Here is a 21,751-nt window from a genome sequence, read left to right on the forward strand (position 1 = left end):
GGCTATCTCCAGTCTCGGTGGGAGGAACTCGCCCAGTATGAGCCTCTTTTTGAGTTTCCTATCGTGGTAGCAGCTATTGAGGCAAAGCGCCTGGATCGTCGGCATACCTATTAGTTCTTGATGAGTTTAAAACCTGAGTTCAAATCACTCCGGACTCAGATTTTGAACACAACCCCGGTGCCTTCTTTGTACGAGGCATTTGCAATGATTGATGGTGATGATCTGCGACGATGTCTTCTCCCTGGATTTGCTTCTTTTAGTGTGCTCGAGCAGGTTGCCCTTGCGGCCTCTACTGGTGCTAGGTCTGTTGATCGCAAGACTCGATTCTGCCAGCACTACCAACATAATATTCACACCATTGAGCGCTGCTTTATTCTCCACCCTGAGTTGCAAGAGCATTACTCCTAACAGGCCTCGCATGGTTGTGGTTGTGGCAAGGTCAGGGACCTTCTAACATTAGAGCTGTTGCAGAATCCCTTCTTGCACCTCCGACTTCTCTTAGTCCTGCACCTGCTACTGCTTCAAATTTCTCTCAGCTTGAGGCTTAGCTTACTCAGTTTTAGTCTCAGATTAGCCCCTTTGCCTCTGCTGCACTGACTGCATCCTCCTCTATAGCCACCTTTGCTGCAGGTAACCCTATTGCCCTTTTAAGTAGGTTTGGCATGCCCGTTGGCACGCCTGGTGGCACACCCGTTTGGATACTGGACTTAGGGGCAAACAATCATTTGACTAGTGAGACATCTCTCATTACATCCCCTGTCCCTTCGTTGGTTCGTACTATTTGCATTGCCGATGGTACCTCTCGTTCCATTCTTACCCAAGGCACTGCCTGTTTATCCTCGACTCTATGTTTATTCCCTGTTTATTATGTTTCACAGTTTTCCTCTAACTTGTTATTTGTTAGTCGTATTGCCAAACAATATAATTGTGCTGTGGTTTTCTCACCAACTCTTGTTACTTGCCGGACCTGAGTTCGAGGAAGATTTTTGGCAGGGGCCTTGAAAGGGATGGGCTCTACTACTTTGGCAATCCGCCTTCCTATCCTACATCCTCTTCTGGCTTTCTGGCATCTGTTTTGCCTTCTGATGTTTCCGTTGTTTTCTCTTTAAAAACCTTGGATTTGTGGCATGCCCGTTTGGGACATGCAAATTTTAAATATTTGTGTTGGTTGTTTGCAGAATTTAAGCTTGCAAGAATTTTAATTTTCAGTGTGCTACTTGTGAATTATCTAAGCATGTTCATTCATCTTATCCGTCTCGTATGCACCGTTCTCTTGCAACTTTTGATATTGTTCATAGTGATGTCTAGGGTCCCTCCCCTGTCTCCTCACTCACTCAGCATCGATATTATGTCACCTTTATTGACGATTACTCCTGTTGTACCTGGGTCTACCTTATGAAAAATAAATCCGAAGTTTTCACTCATTTTCAGGCTTTCCTATGAATGATTAAGACTCAATACAATACCGTGGTTCGTATCTTGAGGTCTGACAATGGTTGTGAGTACCTCAGTAATGAGTTTCGTGTTGAATTGTGTCAACAGGGTATTCTTCAACATTTGACTTGCCCCTACACTCCTGAAGAGAATAGTGTGGTTGAACGCAAAAATCGCCATATCATGTCTATTATCCGTTGTCTTCTTCGGGGAATGCAAGTCCCCAAGTCTTATTGGCCTTACACCGTTCTCACTGCAGCCTATCTTCTCAATTGTACCTAGAGTCGTGCATTGCAGAATTCTGCTCCTTTTCATCTTCTGCATCTGATAGGTCTCTTTTCTCCCTTCTTCCTAGAGTGTTTGGATGCACCTGCGTTGTTCATGACCGGAGTCCGTCTCGGACCAAGCTTGATGATAAGGCCATCCAGTGCATTTTTCTAAGGTATTCCTTTATGTCTAAGGGATATTACTATTATGATACTGTTGGTCGGCACACTGATCACTCTTTTGATGTCACGTTCGATGAGTCTACCCCCTTCTACACTGACTCCTCTCCTTCCATATCTTTGCCAGTGCCATGTCCACTTCCTCGACCCGAGCCTATTTTTCTCCCATCTGTACCAGTGCACTCTTTTTCCGGTGTCGTCTTCATCTTCTGAGCCTCCTACCTCTGCCCCCACTCTTATTCAACAGGTTTACACTCGCCGACTGCGCCCTTTGGAGCCTCTGCTAGCATCTTCACCGAGCTCAGGTATGTTTCCTATAGTCCCTCATCCTCCTGCTCTTTCCTCACGGTATCCTTCTCGAATCTGTCAAGCTCGTGATAGACTTTCTTTAACCTGTTCTACTGACCACCCTATCTTCCAGTATCTTTCTAATCAGGATATTTCCTCGAGTTATCAAGCCTTTTTGGGACAGGTTGATGCTATTATCATACCTCGCTCAGTTCATGAGGCCCTCCAGGACCCCAAATGGGTTGTAGCCATGCGTATTAAGATGGAAGCTCTACATCAGCACCATAGTTGGGATCTTGTTCCCCTTCCTTTAGGTGCACGCACAGTGGATTATAAATGGGTGTTCATAGTTAAGCACCTTGCAGATGGTACTATTGACAGGTATAAAGCCCGCTTGGTGGCCAAGTGTTTTACGCAGATTCCAAGTCAGGATTTTCATGCTACATTTGCTCCTGTGGCGAAGCTTACTACTGTTCGCCTCCTGATCTCTTTGGCGGCTTCTTTCATTTGATCTTTATATCAGTTTGATGTCAAGAACGCCTTCTTGAATGGTGATCTTACTAATACTATTTACATGGACCTCCCTCATGATTTTTCTACTCAGGGGGAGTATTCTAGAAATGTGTGTAAATTGTGCAAGTCCTTATATGGGCTTAAGAAATCACCTCGTGCATGGTTTAGAAGATTCAATGATGTGGTTTTCTCTATGGGATTTATTCAGTGCCAGTCAGACCACACTTGCTTTATTAGGCGTCTCTCACATGGTCCTTGCACCATTATCTGTGTCTACGTGGATGATATTATTGTTACAAGTAATGACTTGTCTGGAATTGCTCATATTAGAAAGGACTTGGGGGACACCTTTGACATCAAGGATCTGGGACCCCTCAAGTATTTGTTGGGCATTGATATAGCACGCTCCCGTAAGGGCATTTCCCTCTTTCAGCGTTAATATGCCCTAGATCTCCTTATGGACACGGGTATGTTGGGATGTCGGTTTGCTTCAACGCCCCTAGATCTGAATATCTCCCTTTCTGTAGAGTTTGGTGATCAATTGACAGACCCTTCAGTGTATCAAAGACTTGTTGGTCGTCTCATCTATTTGACCAACACTCGGCCTGATTAGGCCTATGCAGTGAGCCTAGTAAGTCAGTTCATGCATTCTCCCCAAACTTCACATCTTGATGCAGTCTATCACATCTTATGGTATGTGAAGACTTCACCTGGGCTGGGATTGTTCTATTCATCTAGAAACCAGGTCTTTCCGTGTTTACTGATGTTGACCATGTTGGGTCCAAGACTGACAGATGATCTACCTCAGGTATTTGTTCTTTCAAGGGTGATCATCTTCTTTCTTGGAAGAGTAAAAAGTACGCGGTGGTTTCACGTTCTTCTGCTGAGGCTAAGTACCGTGCTATGGCACAAGGTACCTGTGAGATCTTGTGGCTACGCTCTCTCCTATTTAAGATTGACTTTCCTGTGACAGACTCTTCTTTGTTGTTTTGTGACAACAAGTCTGCTATAGCTCTCTCTTCTGATTCAATTCTGCATGAGAGGACCAAGCATATTGAGGTGGATATTCACTTCATTAGGGGAAAAAGTTTGTTCCGGGATTATCTCTCCCCACTTTATCTTCTCCAAAGGCCAGGTTGCTGATGTCTTCACCAAGTCCGTTGGCCTAGGATTATTACAGACTGCTAGCTCCAAGCTTCAACTTGTCAACATCTTCGTTTAAGCTTGAGGGGGAGTATTGAACATAGTGTATATTTTTTTAGTCCCACATTGGAATGTTAGGATAACCTCACTCTTTTGTATAGCTATATATACATCTCAAAGTTGTAAGCTAAGTACACCAAGTGATATTCACTTCCTCTTGTATAGTTGTCTCTCTTTTACTTTCTTCTCTTTTGAAGTCTTGAAATTTAGTTTAAATTGAAATTTGAAACATTGATAAGGAAGTAGTTGGTAGTGCTAGTGATGCTGGTGATACTCTTTAATGGTGACCAATTTTAGAAGGTGGAGAATAATTGTGGAATAAAATCTCAAAAGTGTTGGAAGAAAAGTTTCTGTGTCTTAAGATAAATATGTAAGGGGGTTTTGAGGTGGATAAAATTATTAGAAAGTGCAATTTAATTAGGAGGTGCCAACTACTAAAACTCTTAGAAGACTTAATGACAGAATTTTTATTATTTTGGAGTCTTGTTGATTTGAGCAGTGGATCAGAAGAGAGTTAATATAACTAGTTTCTCAATTGTATGCAAAAACTAGGCCGATGGGTCTGATAGATTTGATTGTGATAGTGACTTTGCGATGAACATGTATTTGTTGCATGAATTTCTTGAACAATACGAGTATGGTTAAGGTTCCTTAGATTTAGTGGGGAATATCTCTTATGTATCTTTAACTTGTTTAGAAGGGCTTGGAAGGAGCTCTTATTTTTTGAAGAAAATGAGACGAGTAAAGAGATTCAGGTGATTGGTCTTAAAAGGTGATGATATTTTTGTTGTTACCATCTCTTCATAGAAGGAGGCAATTGAGAAGGATATTGAAGCTTAACAATTGTGGATGAGATGGGTTTATGGTTTTTTGTTTAGAGGATATGGAGTTTGAGTGGGTGATGGTATGAGTAAGATGAAAAAAGGTTAACATGAACTATCTAGTTTAAAGTGTTCTTTAACTTATTTGAAGAAGGGATTGAGAAGAGTTTTCTTGGATTAGCGGTGATAGGCTTTATTTTCTTTTAAGATTTTTTATTTTCATTTAATGAAGCTAAACGTAGAGCTTATAATACTTTGTATACTAAACTAGGTACAAAATAATCAGAAAAGGACATTTATAAACTTGCGAGAGTTAGAGAAAGAAAATGTAAAGATGTTGGTGATGTAAAATGTATAAAGGATGAGAATGATAATGTGTTATAGAGAAGAAGATATAAAAGAGAGGTGGCGGAGATACTTTGATAAGTTGTTTAGTAAAAATCAAAAAGAAAATTGAACTTGGAAGTTACAAATGAGGAGAAGACTAAAAATAGGAGATTTATTCACAAAATAAGAGTCCTTGAAGTTAAGATGACATTAAAAAAATGAAAAGTGAGAAATTTTTAGGACCAGATAAAATATCAACTAAAGTTTGGAAATGTTTAGGGGATAAAGGAATTATTTACTTAACTAATCTATTCAACACTATTATAAAAACCAAGAAAATACCAAAAGAATGGAAGAAAAGTACGGTAGTACCTTCGTACAAAAATAAAGGTGATATTCAAAACTTTAATAACTATCGTGGAATTAAAATTATGAGTCACACGATGAAATTATGGGAAAGGGTAGTTGAACATAGAATAAGATTAGAAACGAAGATTTTAGAAAATCAATTTGAATTTATGCTTGGGAGATCAACAACAGAAGCTATTTATCTTTTAAGAAGTTTAGTGGAAAAGTTTGGGGAAAAGAAGAAGGACTTGCATATGGCTTTTATTGACCTAGAGAAAGCTTATGATAGAGTACCTAGGGAAGTTCTTTGGTGGGTATTAGAAAAGAAGAGAGTTTGCAGTAGATATACGGAGGTCATTAAGGATATGCCATATGCATGATAGAGTGGTGACTAGCATTAGGACTGTAGGAGGCGATTGTGGAGAGTTTCCAATCACAATAGGTGTACATCAAGGTTCTATTTTGAGTCCTTACCTTTTTACTTTAGTAATTGATGAACTAACCAAGAATATCCAAAATGAGATCCCTTGGTGTATGCTGTTTGTAGATGATATCGTGTTCGTTGGTGATAGTAGAAGTGGAGTGGAATCTAAGCTAGAACTTTGGAGAACCACATTAGAGTCTAAAGGGTTTAAGATAAGTAGGAATAAGATATAATATATGAACTGTAATTTTAGTAATGTAAGGAGTAGCAACAGAAAGAAGATTAAACTGGATAATCAAGAGAGTAATAGCTGAAGGGGAAATTGAAGAAGATGTTGTACATAGAATTAAGATAGGTTTATTAAAATGGAGTAGTGCATGAGGTGTATTGTGTGATCGTAGAATACCCTTAAAGTTAAAAGGAAAATTTTATAAAATGGCTATAAGGCCAGCTATGCTTTTTGGTTTAGAATGTTGGGCTACTAAGAAACATATACAAAAAATGAAAGTTGCTGAGATGCGTATGTTAAGGTAGATGACTGGTTTATCGTTAAAAGATGAAAGTAAGAAAGTAGCACATACTCAATAATTTAGTTATAACACTGGTTGAAAACAAGATAAGAGAGGGGCGGGTAAGATGATTTGGGCATTTAAAAGGCAGATTTAGTAAAGCACCTATGAGGAAATTATTTCTGGCATGAAAAGGGATTGGGATAGGCCTAAAATAACTTGTAATGAGGTAGTCTGGAAGGATTTAATAGCCCTTAATCTAATAGAGAAAAACGCTCTGGATCGGGTGAATTGGTGGGAAAGGATTCATGTAGCCACCCCACCTAGTGGGTCTTGAGGCTTGTTGTTGTTATTGTTGTTGTTCTTGTCCTTTTTCACTTTAATTCTTCTCGTTCTCAATAAATTTCTTTTTCTATTAAAAAGTTGTGTTATTTTATGGGTTGTTGGATGTTTCTTCTTCTTCCTCTCCCTGCCCATTTTGTTGGAATTGGAAATTGTGATATTTTTTCAAGATCCAATGAGTAGTACTTAAATAGCTTAGCCGCGTTCAAGGGGTAAGCAATAAAAGCTCATAATAAATATGACAACAGATAGAATGGCCAAGAAATAAGCGAACAGTTGGTTGGCATGGAATGTAAAAATGGATTTAATGGTCTTGTCATTGGCTGGCCACTATGAGAGGATCATCCTTCCTTCAGTTGTATGTGTACGTGCAAATTTCTCAACAATGAACTTCTTGTTGTGGAGTAGAGGTTGTGGGAAGACCTCTTTCCTATTGGGTTTAGCATATTATTAAATATCCTTGCTTTTGCCTCCATCGCTCCTTTGGTGACCACTGCAGCTAATATGCTCTTTGGTCTCATTTTGGTCATACCTCTCTCCTTCCCTCTTTCCTTGCTTGGCAAGTTTTTTGTGGGAAAAGTGGAGGAGGAGCAACCAACAATCTTAGATTGTCAGAGCTGTTATTTCTTGTGGGCAAAAGAGCCCTTTTTTTTTTTTGTTATTTTGTTTTTTTAATAACATAGTTGGCTAGACATTTTGGCTCTGAAAAAGGGGGGGGGGGGGTGATTGGTTTTTTGAAACGCAAGGGTGCATTCGGTCTTTGTTGTCAAAACTTGGAATGGTCTGTGTATTTTAGCCTTTAATTTCTAAAAATATTCAATCAAAATTATATTCATCTGCATTTGATCCCATTCCTCTGATGGGAGCAGCCAAGGTTCCTCTCTCTCTCTCTCTCTTCACACGCACACACACCGGTTAAGGTTCTTCTTTTATAGTAAATTTCTGTGATGGCATGTTGATTTCAATTAGTTATGGTTTCAAGTTTTCAGTGACGAGGTTTATCTTTACATTTTTGATTATGTAGTATGTCACCCGCTACTCACGCAAGTCCTTGCGAGTTCTTGGAAGTGTGGGAGAGCCTATTAATCCAAGTGCATGGAGGTTAACACTAATAAGTTACATTGTCTGACAGTTAACATTTTACTTTTCAAATAAAGCATTTAACAAATTCTATGTGTTATAGGTGGTTTTTTAATGTAGTCGGAGATTCAAGATGTCCTATATCTGATACTTGGTGGCAAACAGAGACTGGTGGCTTCATGGTAGTTTAACTTTGATACTTTCTTTTTATTATGTTGTGTAGATTGCTTTTGGCCTTATTTTCTTCAAGAAATGTAAAAACATCAAATGTCAATGTTAATAATCCCATTATTCTTATGCATAATTTGATAAGTCACAATTCACCATTGTTGTTGCTTTGCAGATTACTCCTCTACCTGGTGCGTGGCCACAGAAACCTGGTTCTGCTACTTTTCCTTTCTTTGGGGTTCAGGTATTTACATTGCATTACTAACATATTTATGCTTTTTTTTTTTCCTTAACTTTATTTATTTATTTATTTATTTTTTGTTTCTGCCTTTACATTGTTGTCGTCACCATTGTCATCATCATTATTGCCACTATCATGTTCCCTGGTGTTACCACAGCCTGTCATATTAGATGAGAAGGGTATTGAGATTGAAGGTGAGTGTAGTGGATATTTGTGCATGAAAAGCTCATGGCCGGGTGCATTTCGAACTCTTTATGGTGATCATGAAAGATATGAAACCACATATTTCACGGCATTCCCTGGCTACTATTTCAGTGGTGATGGCTGCAGCAGGTAAGTTATTACTGGAATTACTTCTGTCATTGCATCTCTTTGGTCCTACTCTGTCATTCTATTGATCATCTCCATAAACTCTTTAAACACTGCATGGGTTCTGTTTGTGTGCTTTATTATTCTTAGCTCAAGTTTTATCCTTACAAGGAGATGCTATATATGTCGAATGAGCACGTAGTTTTTGTTAAGCACGTCACTTTTATTTTGCAGGGATAAAGATGGATATTATTGGCTTACTGGAAGGGTGGACGACGTTATCAATGTCAGGTACCTTCTGGATTGCATGAGTTCTCTCTTACAGTCTCCCGAACCTCCTGTTAATTTTTGGGCGTGGACGTGGACATGGTGACAATACACATCAATCACCATTCAATCTTTTGCAAACGTATATGTGTGCGAAATTGTACATAAACATACATTAGGTCTAACATTTTCAGATTTTAAGCTTGTTGATATGCATTTTATTTTTCGTTTTTTGTTTAATATCTTTCTGAACGAATGAAGCGGACACCGTATCGGCACAGCAGAAGTGGAGTCAGCTCTAGTTTCACATCCCCAATGTGCTGAAGCTGCTGTAGTTGGTTTTGAGCATGAGGTACCCATCTGTAATTATTTTTCTTTGTGTATGCACATGTGTACTGTGTACATGTGTTATTTTTAAACAGTTGTGTAATTAAGATTTACGCAACACCTCCTCTCACCCACTCTTCCCTGTCTTTGTGTTTTTGTGACTTTTGCAGTTTGTGAGATAATTTTCATAATTAAATTGGCTTTATTCTTATGAACAGTTTTATCTCAGTGAGTATTTATTTATTTACTTTTATTAGGTTAAAGGACAAGGTATATACGCATTTGTTACCTTGGTGGATGGTGTTAAGTGCAGCGAAGAACTCCGGAAAAGCCTTATAGTTACAGTGCGAAACCAGGTTTTTATATATTAAGACAGTCATTCTAATTTGGTGAAAAACATCATGCATGTGCCTAAGCAAGTATCAATCAGAATGCTCGTGTCCTTGCATTTGGTAGTTAGCTATAATGGGAAAATCCAAAAGTCTAATGTTTCGCTCATACTCAAAAGATTTCTTTTCATTTCTATTACTTTTTGATAGCAGAGGCAGAGCCATAAATTGACTGGACAACTCTAGGTGCTGATCCTCCCCTAGATCCCCTCCCAAGAACTAACAATTGGGATGGGATTTGGACTGTTGACCAGGAACACGCATTGTCTGTGTGCTTAACAACCGAGGGGGATAATTTCATTTTTACTATTATTTGAGAAAGAGAGACAGCACAATGGAACTTTGATTTCCTTCTCATTTTTGCCTTTTCTTTTACCTCAAAAAATCCTCGTCCAAACCTTTTATAGGCTGATCTTCATAATTGTAACCTAGATTTTATTACTCATAACCATATCAAGACAATTGCATTTGCACAAGAAACTAGACCATGGAAACACATTTTGGATATGCTAGTAGGTTCATTCATGGCCAAAGCAAGAGCCAAAAGCATAAGAATTCAAAGTGCACCCTTAATTTACACAAGTTCGTGGTTTCCCTTCTCTTATGCTCTTTGCATTAGTCACTATGCCTTTTTTATGCATCATGAATGAACCCTATATACCCATGGTCTGCTTCCTTATTTTCCAGAACCCATTAGAAAAATTTTATACTCTATTATTGAATTTCTCTAAGTCAATAAAATCCATTTGTAAAGTCTTGTTATTTTCGATGAAATTATTCATTGATGACTTAATGTCCTAATCTTTTCACACACAGCTGGTCCCAAGTCTGGCTAAAAAAGGAGGGTTGTGTTAGGTAGTTGATTGCCAGTGTAAAATTTGTCAGATCACTATGATATGAATCCTTACCAAATATTCACTAAAGAATTCCCTATGAGTGATGTGTTGCACTTATTCTATTTGGGTGTAGCAAAAAGTGGGCGAGGGTGGGCTAGGTCGGTGACCCAATGCAACGCGTTGTGTCAACGCCCAAGTTCGGTGTCAAATATGCGAGGGTTCTTGCATTATTTTGGACATAGATGGGTAAAGAAGTTCAAGAGATTAGGATTATATTAGAAACTTGGAATATAGGGATACATACGGATAAAAGCATGGAAATTATGGATACTATGAGTAAAAGAAAAATTACTATAATGTGCGTTCAAGAAACAAAGTGGGTGTGGGAGAAAGCTAGAGAAATTGATAAATCAAGATTTAAACTTTGGTACACGGAAAAAAAAAACTTAAGAATAGGGTAAGAATTATTGTAGACTAAAAATTAAAAGATTGCATTGTAGATGTAAATATAGAGGGGATAGAATTATAAAAATCAAGATGGTCTTAGGCCAAGAGATAATAAATATCATTAGTACTTATGCTCCTCAAGTAGGCTTAGCAGAAAATCTTAGGAGACAATTTTAGGAAGATGTGGATAGTATTATACAAGGCATATCGGGGACTGAAAAAATATTCATAGGAGCATATCTGAACGGACAAGTTGGAAGGGATAATAAAGATTATGAGAGGATACATGGAGGATATGGATATGGAGGCAAAGATGAGTGCGGGGAGATGATCTTAGACTTTGCTATGTCTTATGATTTTATTATAATGAATGTTTGCTTTAAAAAGAGAGAACACTTAATAACTTTTAAAAGTGGACAAAATAAAAGTCAAATAGATTTTTTCTTAACTAGGAGGGTAGATTGTTTATCACTTTATCATGTAAGGATTGTAAAGCTATTTCAAGTGAAAGCTTAACCACACGACATAGAGTTTTAGTGTTGGATATATGTATTAAAAAATGGAAGAGAAGTGATAGTGTAAGTGAACTAGGTAGTGGAACCTAAAGGGAGAAAATATACTAAAATTTAAAGATAGAATGATTAAAGATGATGATTGGACTGTAGAGGATGATAAAGATACAAATACTCTTTGGAGTATAATAGCTAGCTCTATTAAAAAACAGCAAAAGAGATTTTAGGTGAATCAAGAGGAAGATTCTTGAATAGTAAAGAAAGTTCCCTCCCGTTTGGTTTGTAGAATGAGGTTTGGAATGGAATCAAATTTCAGGAATGGAACTTGGTTTGCAGAATCAAGGATGGAATTGTATTCCAGATAGAATACGATTCCTACGAATGGGGGAATCGTGATTCCAGTCCAAATGGGTTGGAATCAATTTTCATTCTATGGAATTAGACTCATTTTATAATAAAAAATATTTTAGAAACAAAAAATACTAATAATACTAATTATTATTATTATAATGAAAATAATAACAACTAATAATAATTGTAATAAGAATAATATTTATTATTATAAAAATACCAATAAATAAAAATGTTAGTAAAAAAGGGCAAAATAATAATATAACTATTTCAAGGATAAAACATTATAAAAATAATAAAAAATAATAAGTTATAATAATTACAATAAAAATAATATTTATTGTTGTAAAATAATAATGACAACAAGAATAATAGTAATAAAAAACTATAATAATTATTATTTTAAGGATAATAATTAGCATAAAAATTAACTAATAATCACTATTATGAGAATAATTAAAAAATAATAATCAAACAAAACGACAACAAATAATAATATTAATTGTTTTATCATTATACAAACAATGAATAATTATAATATTAATTACAATAACAATAATAGAAAAAATAAAAGAACAAGAACAATAGTAATACAAAAAATTAAAATAATAATAATTATTTTACACTAATAATAGTCACCATTATGAAAATAATGAAAAAATAATAATCAAACAAAAACAACAACAAATAATAATATGAATTGTTATTACTATTGTAAAGACAATAACGAATAAGAATAATTACAATAACAATAACAACAACAAATAATAATATTTATTACTATTAAAATAATAATAACAACAAGAACAATAATAATAAAATTGCAAAAAACAAAAGTAATTATTATTTTAAGGACCATAAGTATTCTAAAATTGGTAAAAAAATAATAGTAACAACTAATAATTGCAATGGCAATAATATTTATTACTATAGAAATAAAAAAACAAAATGAGCAATAATAATAATAAAAAGGAAAAAAAATTATTTTTTTAAGAACAATAATTAATTATTATTAAGTTAATTAAAAAATAATAATAAGAACTAATAATAATTTCATTGGCAATAATATTTATTACTATAAAAATAATAATAACAAAAAAATAATAATAATAAAGGCAAAAAATAATTGTTATTATTTCAGGGTAATAATTAGTATAAAAAAATAAAAAAATAAAAATAATATTAACACTAATAAAATTCACTATTTTAAGATAAGATAATAATGTAAAATTAAATAATTATGTATTAGGGGTTTTTATTAAAAAAAAAGGCTAATTTTTCATTCCATTAGATAAGCCATTGAAGAATACCAAATGCTAGCTAGGAATTGAAACTGGATTTCTACAGTCATTCCATGTTACTAAACAAGCGTTGTAATTACATTCCGAAACCAATTCCATTCCTACCTTGATTCCATTCTTTCCTCAATTTTTTCCTGCTTCAATTTCGTTCTACAAACCAGTTGAGGGGTTGGTGATTGGATCAAGATGTCCATAAAGCTGTAAAGACAAAAAAGAATTTTGTATAAGACATGACAAAAATGTAGAAACATGGTTAACTTTGAAAAGTATAAAGAGGCGAGAAAAGATGCATAAAAGGCCGTTAGTGAAGCTAAACATAGATCATTTATGGAGGAGTAAGAAGCAAAGTGTGGTAGCCAGAAGTAGTGCCGAGGCTGAATTCAGAGCTGTTGCACAAGGGATGTGAGAAGGGCTATGGTTACAAAAGCTTTTGGAAGAGCTACACATCACAATAGAGCTCCCTGTCAAACTCTATTGCGACAACAAAGCTGCCACTAGTATGTCTCATAATCCTGTTCAGCACAACAGGACTAAACATATAGAAGTGGAGAAGGGGACAATTTGCATGACCTATATCCCTACAAGAGAACAATTAGCAGATATTTTCACTAAGGGATTACAGAGATCTAGCTTTGAAGAGTTTATTTGCAAGTTGGACATGATCAATATCTATGATCCAACTTGAGGGGGAGTGTGGAATAACAGCCATGGTTGGTGAATGATGGCCACCTATCATGGTGGGTGAGCCACCACCACCTACCATGAGATCTTGCCACAAGCCAGAGGCTATAAATTGAGACCCCCCACCGAAGCTAAACTACACATCTCAACTGCAAGTTGTGTCCTCTTCTATTTTTCCATATTTTATTCTCTGTGTACATGTTAAATAGGGACCTAAGTATGTAAAGAATACACAATTGAATATACAATCGATTCATTCTCATTCTCTACAAAAACTGAGTTTTTTCTTTGTTTTTATTTTTTGGGTAAAATTGAGTAAATACTTTAAAAAATTCATACCTATCCTTTAACAAGTAGATCTAGTTCATATGTGATAAATCATTCACTAAGGAGACAAAACATTGATGATGAGTCAAATTTTTGATTTAATGTGAAACTCAATTATAGGCAGAAAGATGTCCTGATATGCTTTCCCAACTGACATAGAACACTCAGAATGAGAAACAAACTTGAATGTGTGAAAAATTTGTAGTTTTTTAAGGAATGGATGATCCAAACGAGCATGCTACTAATCATGACAATACCATGACTAGAAATTGAGGAACTAGTTCTACCATTACTACCTTTAAAATTGATAACAAATTCAAGGGAAATTGTGGTACATATAACATAGAGGAAAGAGGAATAGAAGGAAAAGAAGGAATATTGCAACAACAAGAAACCAGTGTAACTAAAGAGTAACCTTAGTGTGTAAAGTATTGGGTTATAAGGATTAAAATAAATTAGGACTACTTGTCATATTGGAGGAGGCACCAAAATAAAAAACCCATGGTGAGTCAGATGAAGAGTGAAGAAGCCTGACTATACTTGAATGGTTATAGTAGAATAGATGTAGAAGATTGACTTTGGCCATGTGGGCAAGATTGTTATACTCCTCTCAAACACTGTAGGTGATGTGCTCAACCGCATGGTGGAATGGCTTGGTGCACTTGAAGTTTCAACGTTCGAATCACCTTGGCAAGAGACTCATGGACCCAAATCAGTTTTTCATGGAGGTCTTAAAAATGTTTGAGGGTATGGTTTCCCTAACCACAGTGTGTGCAAATGGAAAATCCCCATGACAGTTCTTGTCCTAATAGACTACCTTCCAAAAAACATCCTCATACTCGAATACTTGCCCTACAACGGTTGAAAGGCAGTGCTAACCATGGCTAAACTATCATAGGGAGAAACTTGAAAAGAAAAGTGAGAGTTCATTCTTGGATGGCATGAGAATCTAATATTAGAGGGATTGAAGCTTTGGACTTAATGCAGACAGAAACGTGGCAGCCAAAAACTGTTCTTTGCCTCTTAATCAACTCAACATCGGAACTAATTGGTTGATAGATGTTGAGTTCCTTCCACATTCCTTTGGAAGTGCCATAATAGTAGTAGTCGACAAGCCATCTTGGTCATATTTGAAAAACTTCTCATCAAGTAAAAAAATACTAGTTTGAACTTTATCTTGTGAGAGGCGTTTCATGAAGATCATCCTATACAACCTTGGCTGTTCTATGAAACATTTTCTTTGCAGCAATTCATAGTTCCATGCTATTCCACAACCACACAAGTAATTTCATTCTCGTTCATCCAATCATCCTAATCCCTGGAGTCTAGAGATGGATGTGAATGCAACACATACTAGGACTTCCCTTTCGGCTAATATACACTTGCACTACCTGAGACCACAACAGGCAGTTGGAGGATCCAACTAATTTGACGGTTGTGATTTGCACGTTGTCAGTTTTATCAGGCGAAGCTGTCTGTGCAGTGACCATCAAAACCACCCACTATACACTGCAATCAATGCTCACTATAATGGTGAACGAAGTACGCAGGTTACACAATGGCTATGCATAATCAGGTAGAACACAAGCACAGGGCAACACTTTAGAACTTCAAAGATCTAGAAGTTCAAGAGGCAGCTTTGTCCACAACTGAAATTACAATCCTCCAGGGAATTACTTTTACCATACGAAAGAAGGTAGATCGCAACAAGCGCTGTAGACTTCTTTGGAGATTAATGCTCTAGTACCATGCTGCAAAGTGATGGATTGAGGAGATAAAAAAGAAGAAGAAACAAGAGAAGAAAGAGGCAGCAGTTTTCCAGAGCATATGTCCAGCTCCAGGTCTGCCCTCTTTTATATTAATAATAAAAATAATTAAGGACAAGATCACCACTACTTGCGCAAACATGTAGGCTCAATTGATTTTTCGGATTGAAAAAGAAGAACATTATTGTTGTAAATTTAGAGATGGAGGAGAGAAGAAGAGAAGGAGAGGAGACGAGGAGAAGAAGAGAAGGAGAGGAGACGAGGAGAAGAAGAGAAAAAGAGAGGAAAAACTGAATGACAGTTTTCTGGAGTCTGCTTACAGCTCCAGGTCTGCCTTCTTATATATTATTAATAATAGTAAGTCTTAAGGACACAAATACCCTCATTAACACAACCTAATTATTAAAGTAACATATCCTTTTCTAACACTCCCCCTCAAGCTGGTGGTGTATGAATATCACCTAACCCCAGCTTGTAACAAATATTAGAGAAGGCGGGCTTAAATAAAGGCTTCATAAAATCATCGCCCAACTAATCGACAGATTTCACAAAGGGAGAGCTCATGACCTTCTTCAACACAGCTTTTGTAGAAATCCCTACAGTGTGAATGACGACTGCGATTGGTGAACAACGGCCACGGTTGGTGAATGACAGCCACCTACCATGGTGGGTGAGCCTCCACCACCTACCATGAGATCTTGCCACAATCTAGAGGCTATAAATTGAGACCCACCACCGAAGCTAAACTACACATCTCAACTACAAGTTGTGTCCTCTTCCGTTTTTCCATATTTTATTCTCTGTGTACATGTTAAATAGGGACCCGAGTATGTAAAGAATACACAATTGAATACACAATTGATTCATTCTCATTCTCTACATGGTATTAGAGCTGGTTTTTTCCTAAACCAAGCTAACTATAGGGGACAACTCCATCAACAGTCGAGAGTTGACAACCTTAGAGACTCAAACGAGTCGAACCAATGCCATCATTAGTTCGAATGGACTAAATGGCTCTTCTATCCAACTATCGGAAGAAAAACTCAACGGGAAGAATTTCCGAGAATGGGCCCAGTCCGTGAAACTTGCAATCGATGGCAGAGGAAAGCTCGGGTATCTTACTGGTGACTCAAAGAAACCTAATTCAACGAATGCTGTGGCAACACATATAGAGATAAACACACGATAAATAACACCCATGATAGGGAACACAATAAATTGTTTTAACACCACACAATAAACACGGGTGACAAGACTAGAGCCCAAGACCTCTTGGTAACCAGCTTTGGTACTATGTTAAGATTTTGATTAAGCCCAAGATTTTTTAACAACACACAATAAACGCGGGCGACAAGACTAGAGCCCAAGACCTCCTGGTAACTAGCTTTGGTACTATGTTAAGATTTTGATTATAATGAATGACCTTACTTGAAGATAGGTCTATCCCTCTATTTGTAATACAAATTGAATACATTCTAATGACAATAATACCCATAATAACTCTCACTAATTAACATGCTAACACACTTAATAATAATAATAATACTAAAAGAGATAAATAACCTCTAACAATTTCTATGTGTTCTATAACCAAGAATCCCATCTTTGACATAAGAGACTTAAACCATATAAGCTCATTCACAATATGACTCTGGTCTAGTGATAGCCAAGTAGATCAACTTACCCTCAAATCCGATTTGATATCTCGAGACAACCCGTTGGGATCTATAGGAGTATCAACTGTTTTAGCTTGGAACATATCAGTCCCATTTTGAAAGTCTTTGGCGGAGATAGATTCAATCCTTTCTTATAGCGTACAATCTCTATATCAACAAAGTAATTAGAGTACCCAAGTCCTTGATTTGAAATTTTTCTTGAAGCAACAACTTGATGTCTACAATTTCACTCTCATCACTTCTAGTCGTGATGATGAAGTACCCCACCTATCTCCATTTTGCAGATAGAGATTGAAGTAGCACTAGGTAAAACATAGAGACAGTCATGTCAAGGTTGTCAAACAAAACTTGAGGAGATTGTAGGCTATCAATAGCCTTATGCAACTTTTATACCTTAACATCTACCCACTGAGCAACATACCAGAGAGGTTGCTCCATGTGTACCTCTTCCTTCAAATCTCCATGCAAGAAGGCATTCTTTACATCTAATTGGTATAAGGTCCAATCAAAATTAACTACTAACATGATTAATACACAAACAAAATTTAGTCAAGAAATAGGAGTGATTCTCAAAATAATCAATACCATATGATCGGGTGCTCACCTTAGCAACTAATTGAGCCTTGAGCCAATGAAATCTAACCAACTCCTTGTTAGGAGGAAAATACGCCAAGTTCCACTTCCCTCAAGTGGTCATTTCATCAATTTCTACATCCATTGCAAGCTTCCATCTACGCATACGAGGCAGTGTAAGGGCTTTAAAATGTGAATAAGGGATTATTTAAAAAAGTAAAAAAAGAAATAGATTAGGAAAGACAACCATAGGACTAGGAAGGTGAAGTATTGAAACATAATGCGCAATAAATAAGCAACTAATGACTACTGGATACACGTTCGAGTACCTTTCCACTGAGCAATGGGCAAATCCAAGAAACTAAGGAAAAGTACATGGTTGGATACCTTTCCAGTGAGCAACTAGTCAATCCAAATCATGTCGGGATGGGTCTTGAAAAGCAGAAGTTGAAACAATGGATGGCAGAAGAGGCGGTTGTGTGGTGGTAGTGATCCATGCTTGGTTTCACTCCCCTATAAACCGTTATATGTTTCTTTAACTCTTGGATTTGAAAGAGGAGCAAAAGTTTCCTAAAAAGGGATTAGGATAGGAATTGGAGGAACAACACACAAGGGGGAATTAGAAGTCGTTGATGGACTCGAAATAGATTTATCCAAGAAGGACCCGCTGCTAGAGAAATACAGTGTTCCCTATAAAAATGTAACAACTCCACTAACATATTTCTTCTGAGTGTGGGAATCACAAGGAGAGAACTTATCTTGGCTAGTATGTGGAACATGAACAAAACATGTGCACCTAACATGGATGTTTTTGGCACATGATTTGAGGGAATTTATGCCCTTGAATACTGGAAAGGATCTTGTAAAGAAGGAAATAGGCTGTAAATGTTATTGTTAAAATTTGATTAAAATTAATGACCTAACTTGAAGATAGGCTTCCCCCTCTATTTATAATACAAATTAAATATATTTTTATAACAATAATATTCTGACCAACTCTCACTAGTTAACATACTAACATGGTCTTAAATTTCCACGAAATTGTTGAAATTCCGTCGAAATTTTTAGTTTCCGTCGCCCTTGCCCTTGAAATCGAAATGGCAGTCGATTTCTGTCTTGCATAATTTACATCGAAATCTCAACGACTCATCCAAAATATATCGAAATTTCGAAATTTTAGCGAAACTTGTCAAAATTTGACCTATGCAATGAAATTTCCTTGGAATTCAAATGAGAGATTTAGGGGTGAAGTGAAATTTCTCTCTTAATATATGTGTGTGTGTATATATATATATTATCAAAACAAAAGATTATTGCAAGTGCTTTTGAAATTATATGAAAAAATAAACTTACAACAACATTTTGTTTAACCATTCATGTCTAAATTATCATTATTTGTATAATAAATAATATTTAAATGATTTATGAATTTCATTTATATTAATTGATTCACTAAATATGTTTAAAGTACATTATCTTATAAATATGTTTGATGCACATATTATATTACAACTTCTGCACCTCATACACAACATAGATGTATTTACTTGTAATAGATTAGCCCTAAAACTTATATTGTTACGTCTATTAATCATTTCTAAAGTTTCATAAAAGACTTCCATGCTTTACTCCTGGTCTCAATTATTTTTTCAAATCAAAATAGAAATTGACATCGAAATCGAAATTTTTGTCAAAATTTTCGTACTTTTGGAGCTTCAAAATTTGAGTCAAAATAAAAATTTAAGACCTTGCTAACACACTCAAAAACTAATAATACTAGAAGACATATATAACCCCTAACACTCCCCCGCAAGTTGGGGCATAAATGTCATACGCTCTTACCTTGTTACAAATGAATTTAACAAGAGCACCCCCCCCCCCCCAATGCTTCGATAAACAAATGAGCAAGCTGCATGTCCCACTTCACATAAGTGGTTCTAATGAACTTCTGCACAAGTTTCTCTTGAACAAAGTGGCAATCAACTTCAATGTGCTTCCTCCGCTTATGAAAGACCCAGTTGGAGGCAATATGAGGAGCAACTTGATTATCACACATCAACCCCACAGGTTGAGAATGCGAAAAACTCAATTTTTCCAACATGTTCTTCAACTAGACAAGTTCACAAGCAGTGTGAGCTATAGCTCTATATTCTGATTTTGCACTTGATCTTGCCACCACAGTTTGTTTCTTACTTTTTCGAGAAACCAAATTACCCCCAACCAAGATACAGTATTCGGCGGTGGGTCTCCGATCAGAAGGTGATCCAACCCAATCTGCATCTGTATATCCATGGATATAAGTCTGACCTTGATTAGGATATAAAATACCTCTCCTAGGTGCATCTTTCAGATATCTCAAGATGCGAATTATTGCGTCCCAATGACTTATCCTCAGAGAATCTAGAAATTGACTCAACGCTTGTTGCAAAAGATATATCTAGCTGAGTAACTGTGAGATAATTCAACTTTGCAACAAGCCTCCGGTATTGTCGAGGATTAGGTACCAAATCACCCATATCCGACATCAACGTGCTGTTAGGATCCATGGGTGTATCAATCGGTTTAGATCCCAACAAGCTAATTTCATCCAACAAATCAAGAACATACTTTCTCTGTGAGACAATAGTTTCGATACGAGATCTAGATACTTCTATACCCAAGAAGTATTTCAACGGTACCCAATCTTTGGTCTGAAACTTAGTCTTTAGAAAAAATTTAAGATTATGAATACCTTCATTATCGTCACGTGTAATAACAATATCATCCACATAAACAACAATAAGGATCCTACGCGAACATGGAATGATCCTAACGCACTGCCCGAAGACCGAACTCAATTACTACAACGCTGAAATGACTGAACCATGCTCTGGGGGACTGTTTTTAACCATATAAAGCCTTCTTGAGTTGACACACTAAGCTTGACTCCCCCTGAGCAACAAACCCAGGCGGTTGTTCCATATAAACCTCCTCAAGGTCACTATGCAAGAAGGCATTTTTCATATCTAGCTGATGCAAAGGCCAATGACAAGTAGTAGCCAAGGAGATAACCAAATTGGCAACCGGAGAAAAATTATCAGAATAATCCAAACCATACACTTTAGTGTATCCTTTAGCAACAGGACCACAATGTAAACCTAGCGACAACCAACCACCACAAACTTGTTAGGAGGAGGAGGCACCAAGCCCCAAGTACCATTGTCAAGTAAAGCATTCATCTCTTCAACCATATGATCTATCCACCTAGAATGGGCTAAGGATTCCGACATAAATTTAGGAAGGGTAGTAGATGATAGAGCAGTGACAAAATAATAACAGGAGGGTGATAAAGAGTCATAAGAAACATAGTTGGAAATGGGGTGTTGAGTACATGTGCATTTACCTTTCCAAACAACAATAATAGGATCAACATCATGGGAAGTTTGATTATCAAATGAGGAAACCAAAGGCGTGGTAGTATAAGCTAGAGGGGACTCTCTTCCTTGGATCCGCTGTTGTGAATACACCTACAAATTAGGATGATCAAGGCAATGAGAAGGACTCGAGCTACATAGGGATTTAGATTGTTGGTTGGGCAAGGACAGCAACATAGAATTTGGAAGATTAGGCAAAGGAAGAGGCTTATTAAGCTTAGAAGCGCTTAGTGATTGGGTGTCGTAAGGTGTGGACTCAAAGAAGATAATGTTAGCAGAAACAAAGAAGCGATGCAGTGTAGGACTGTGACAATGATGTCCTTTTTGAGTATATGAGTAGCCTAGAAAGACACATTTTATAGCACGAGTATCCAACTTATCCACCCCAAGGGTTAGTTGATGAACAAAGGGCACACGCAAATATACAAGGAG

At 36.7% G+C, this 21,751-nt stretch overlaps 1 protein-coding gene across 6 annotated transcripts in view; it reads left to right on the forward strand.

Moving 5' to 3' along the window:
• Positions 1–21,751, forward strand: part of LOC131167891 (acetyl-coenzyme A synthetase, chloroplastic/glyoxysomal) — a 124,223-nt gene that overhangs the window by 75,998 nt on the left and 26,474 nt on the right. For 3 of the 6 annotated variants that reach the window (XR_009140174.1, XM_058126948.1, XM_058126947.1), the window contains exons 11-17: positions 7,680–7,756; positions 7,839–7,917; positions 8,079–8,147; positions 8,302–8,477; positions 8,688–8,744; positions 8,982–9,072; positions 9,305–9,391. Coding sequence is in view for 4 of the 6 variants with exons in the window: in XM_058126948.1 (XP_057982931.1) it covers positions 7,680–7,756; positions 7,839–7,917; positions 8,079–8,147; positions 8,302–8,477; positions 8,688–8,744; positions 8,982–9,072; positions 9,305–9,391 (636 nt within the window). In the remaining 2 variants the exon portion in view is untranslated. Of the gene's footprint in view, positions 1–7,679; positions 7,757–7,838; positions 7,918–8,078; positions 8,148–8,301; positions 8,478–8,687; positions 8,745–8,981; positions 9,073–9,304; positions 9,404–21,751 lie in introns of all 6 variants that reach the window. The other 3 variants (XR_009140173.1, XM_058126946.1, XM_058126949.1) reach the window with 1 other exon arrangement.

The sequence above is a fragment of the Malania oleifera genome, chromosome 11 (genome assembly GCF_029873635.1).
Source record: "Malania oleifera isolate guangnan ecotype guangnan chromosome 11, ASM2987363v1, whole genome shotgun sequence".
Taxonomy (NCBI): Eukaryota; Viridiplantae; Streptophyta; class Magnoliopsida; order Santalales; family Ximeniaceae; genus Malania; species Malania oleifera.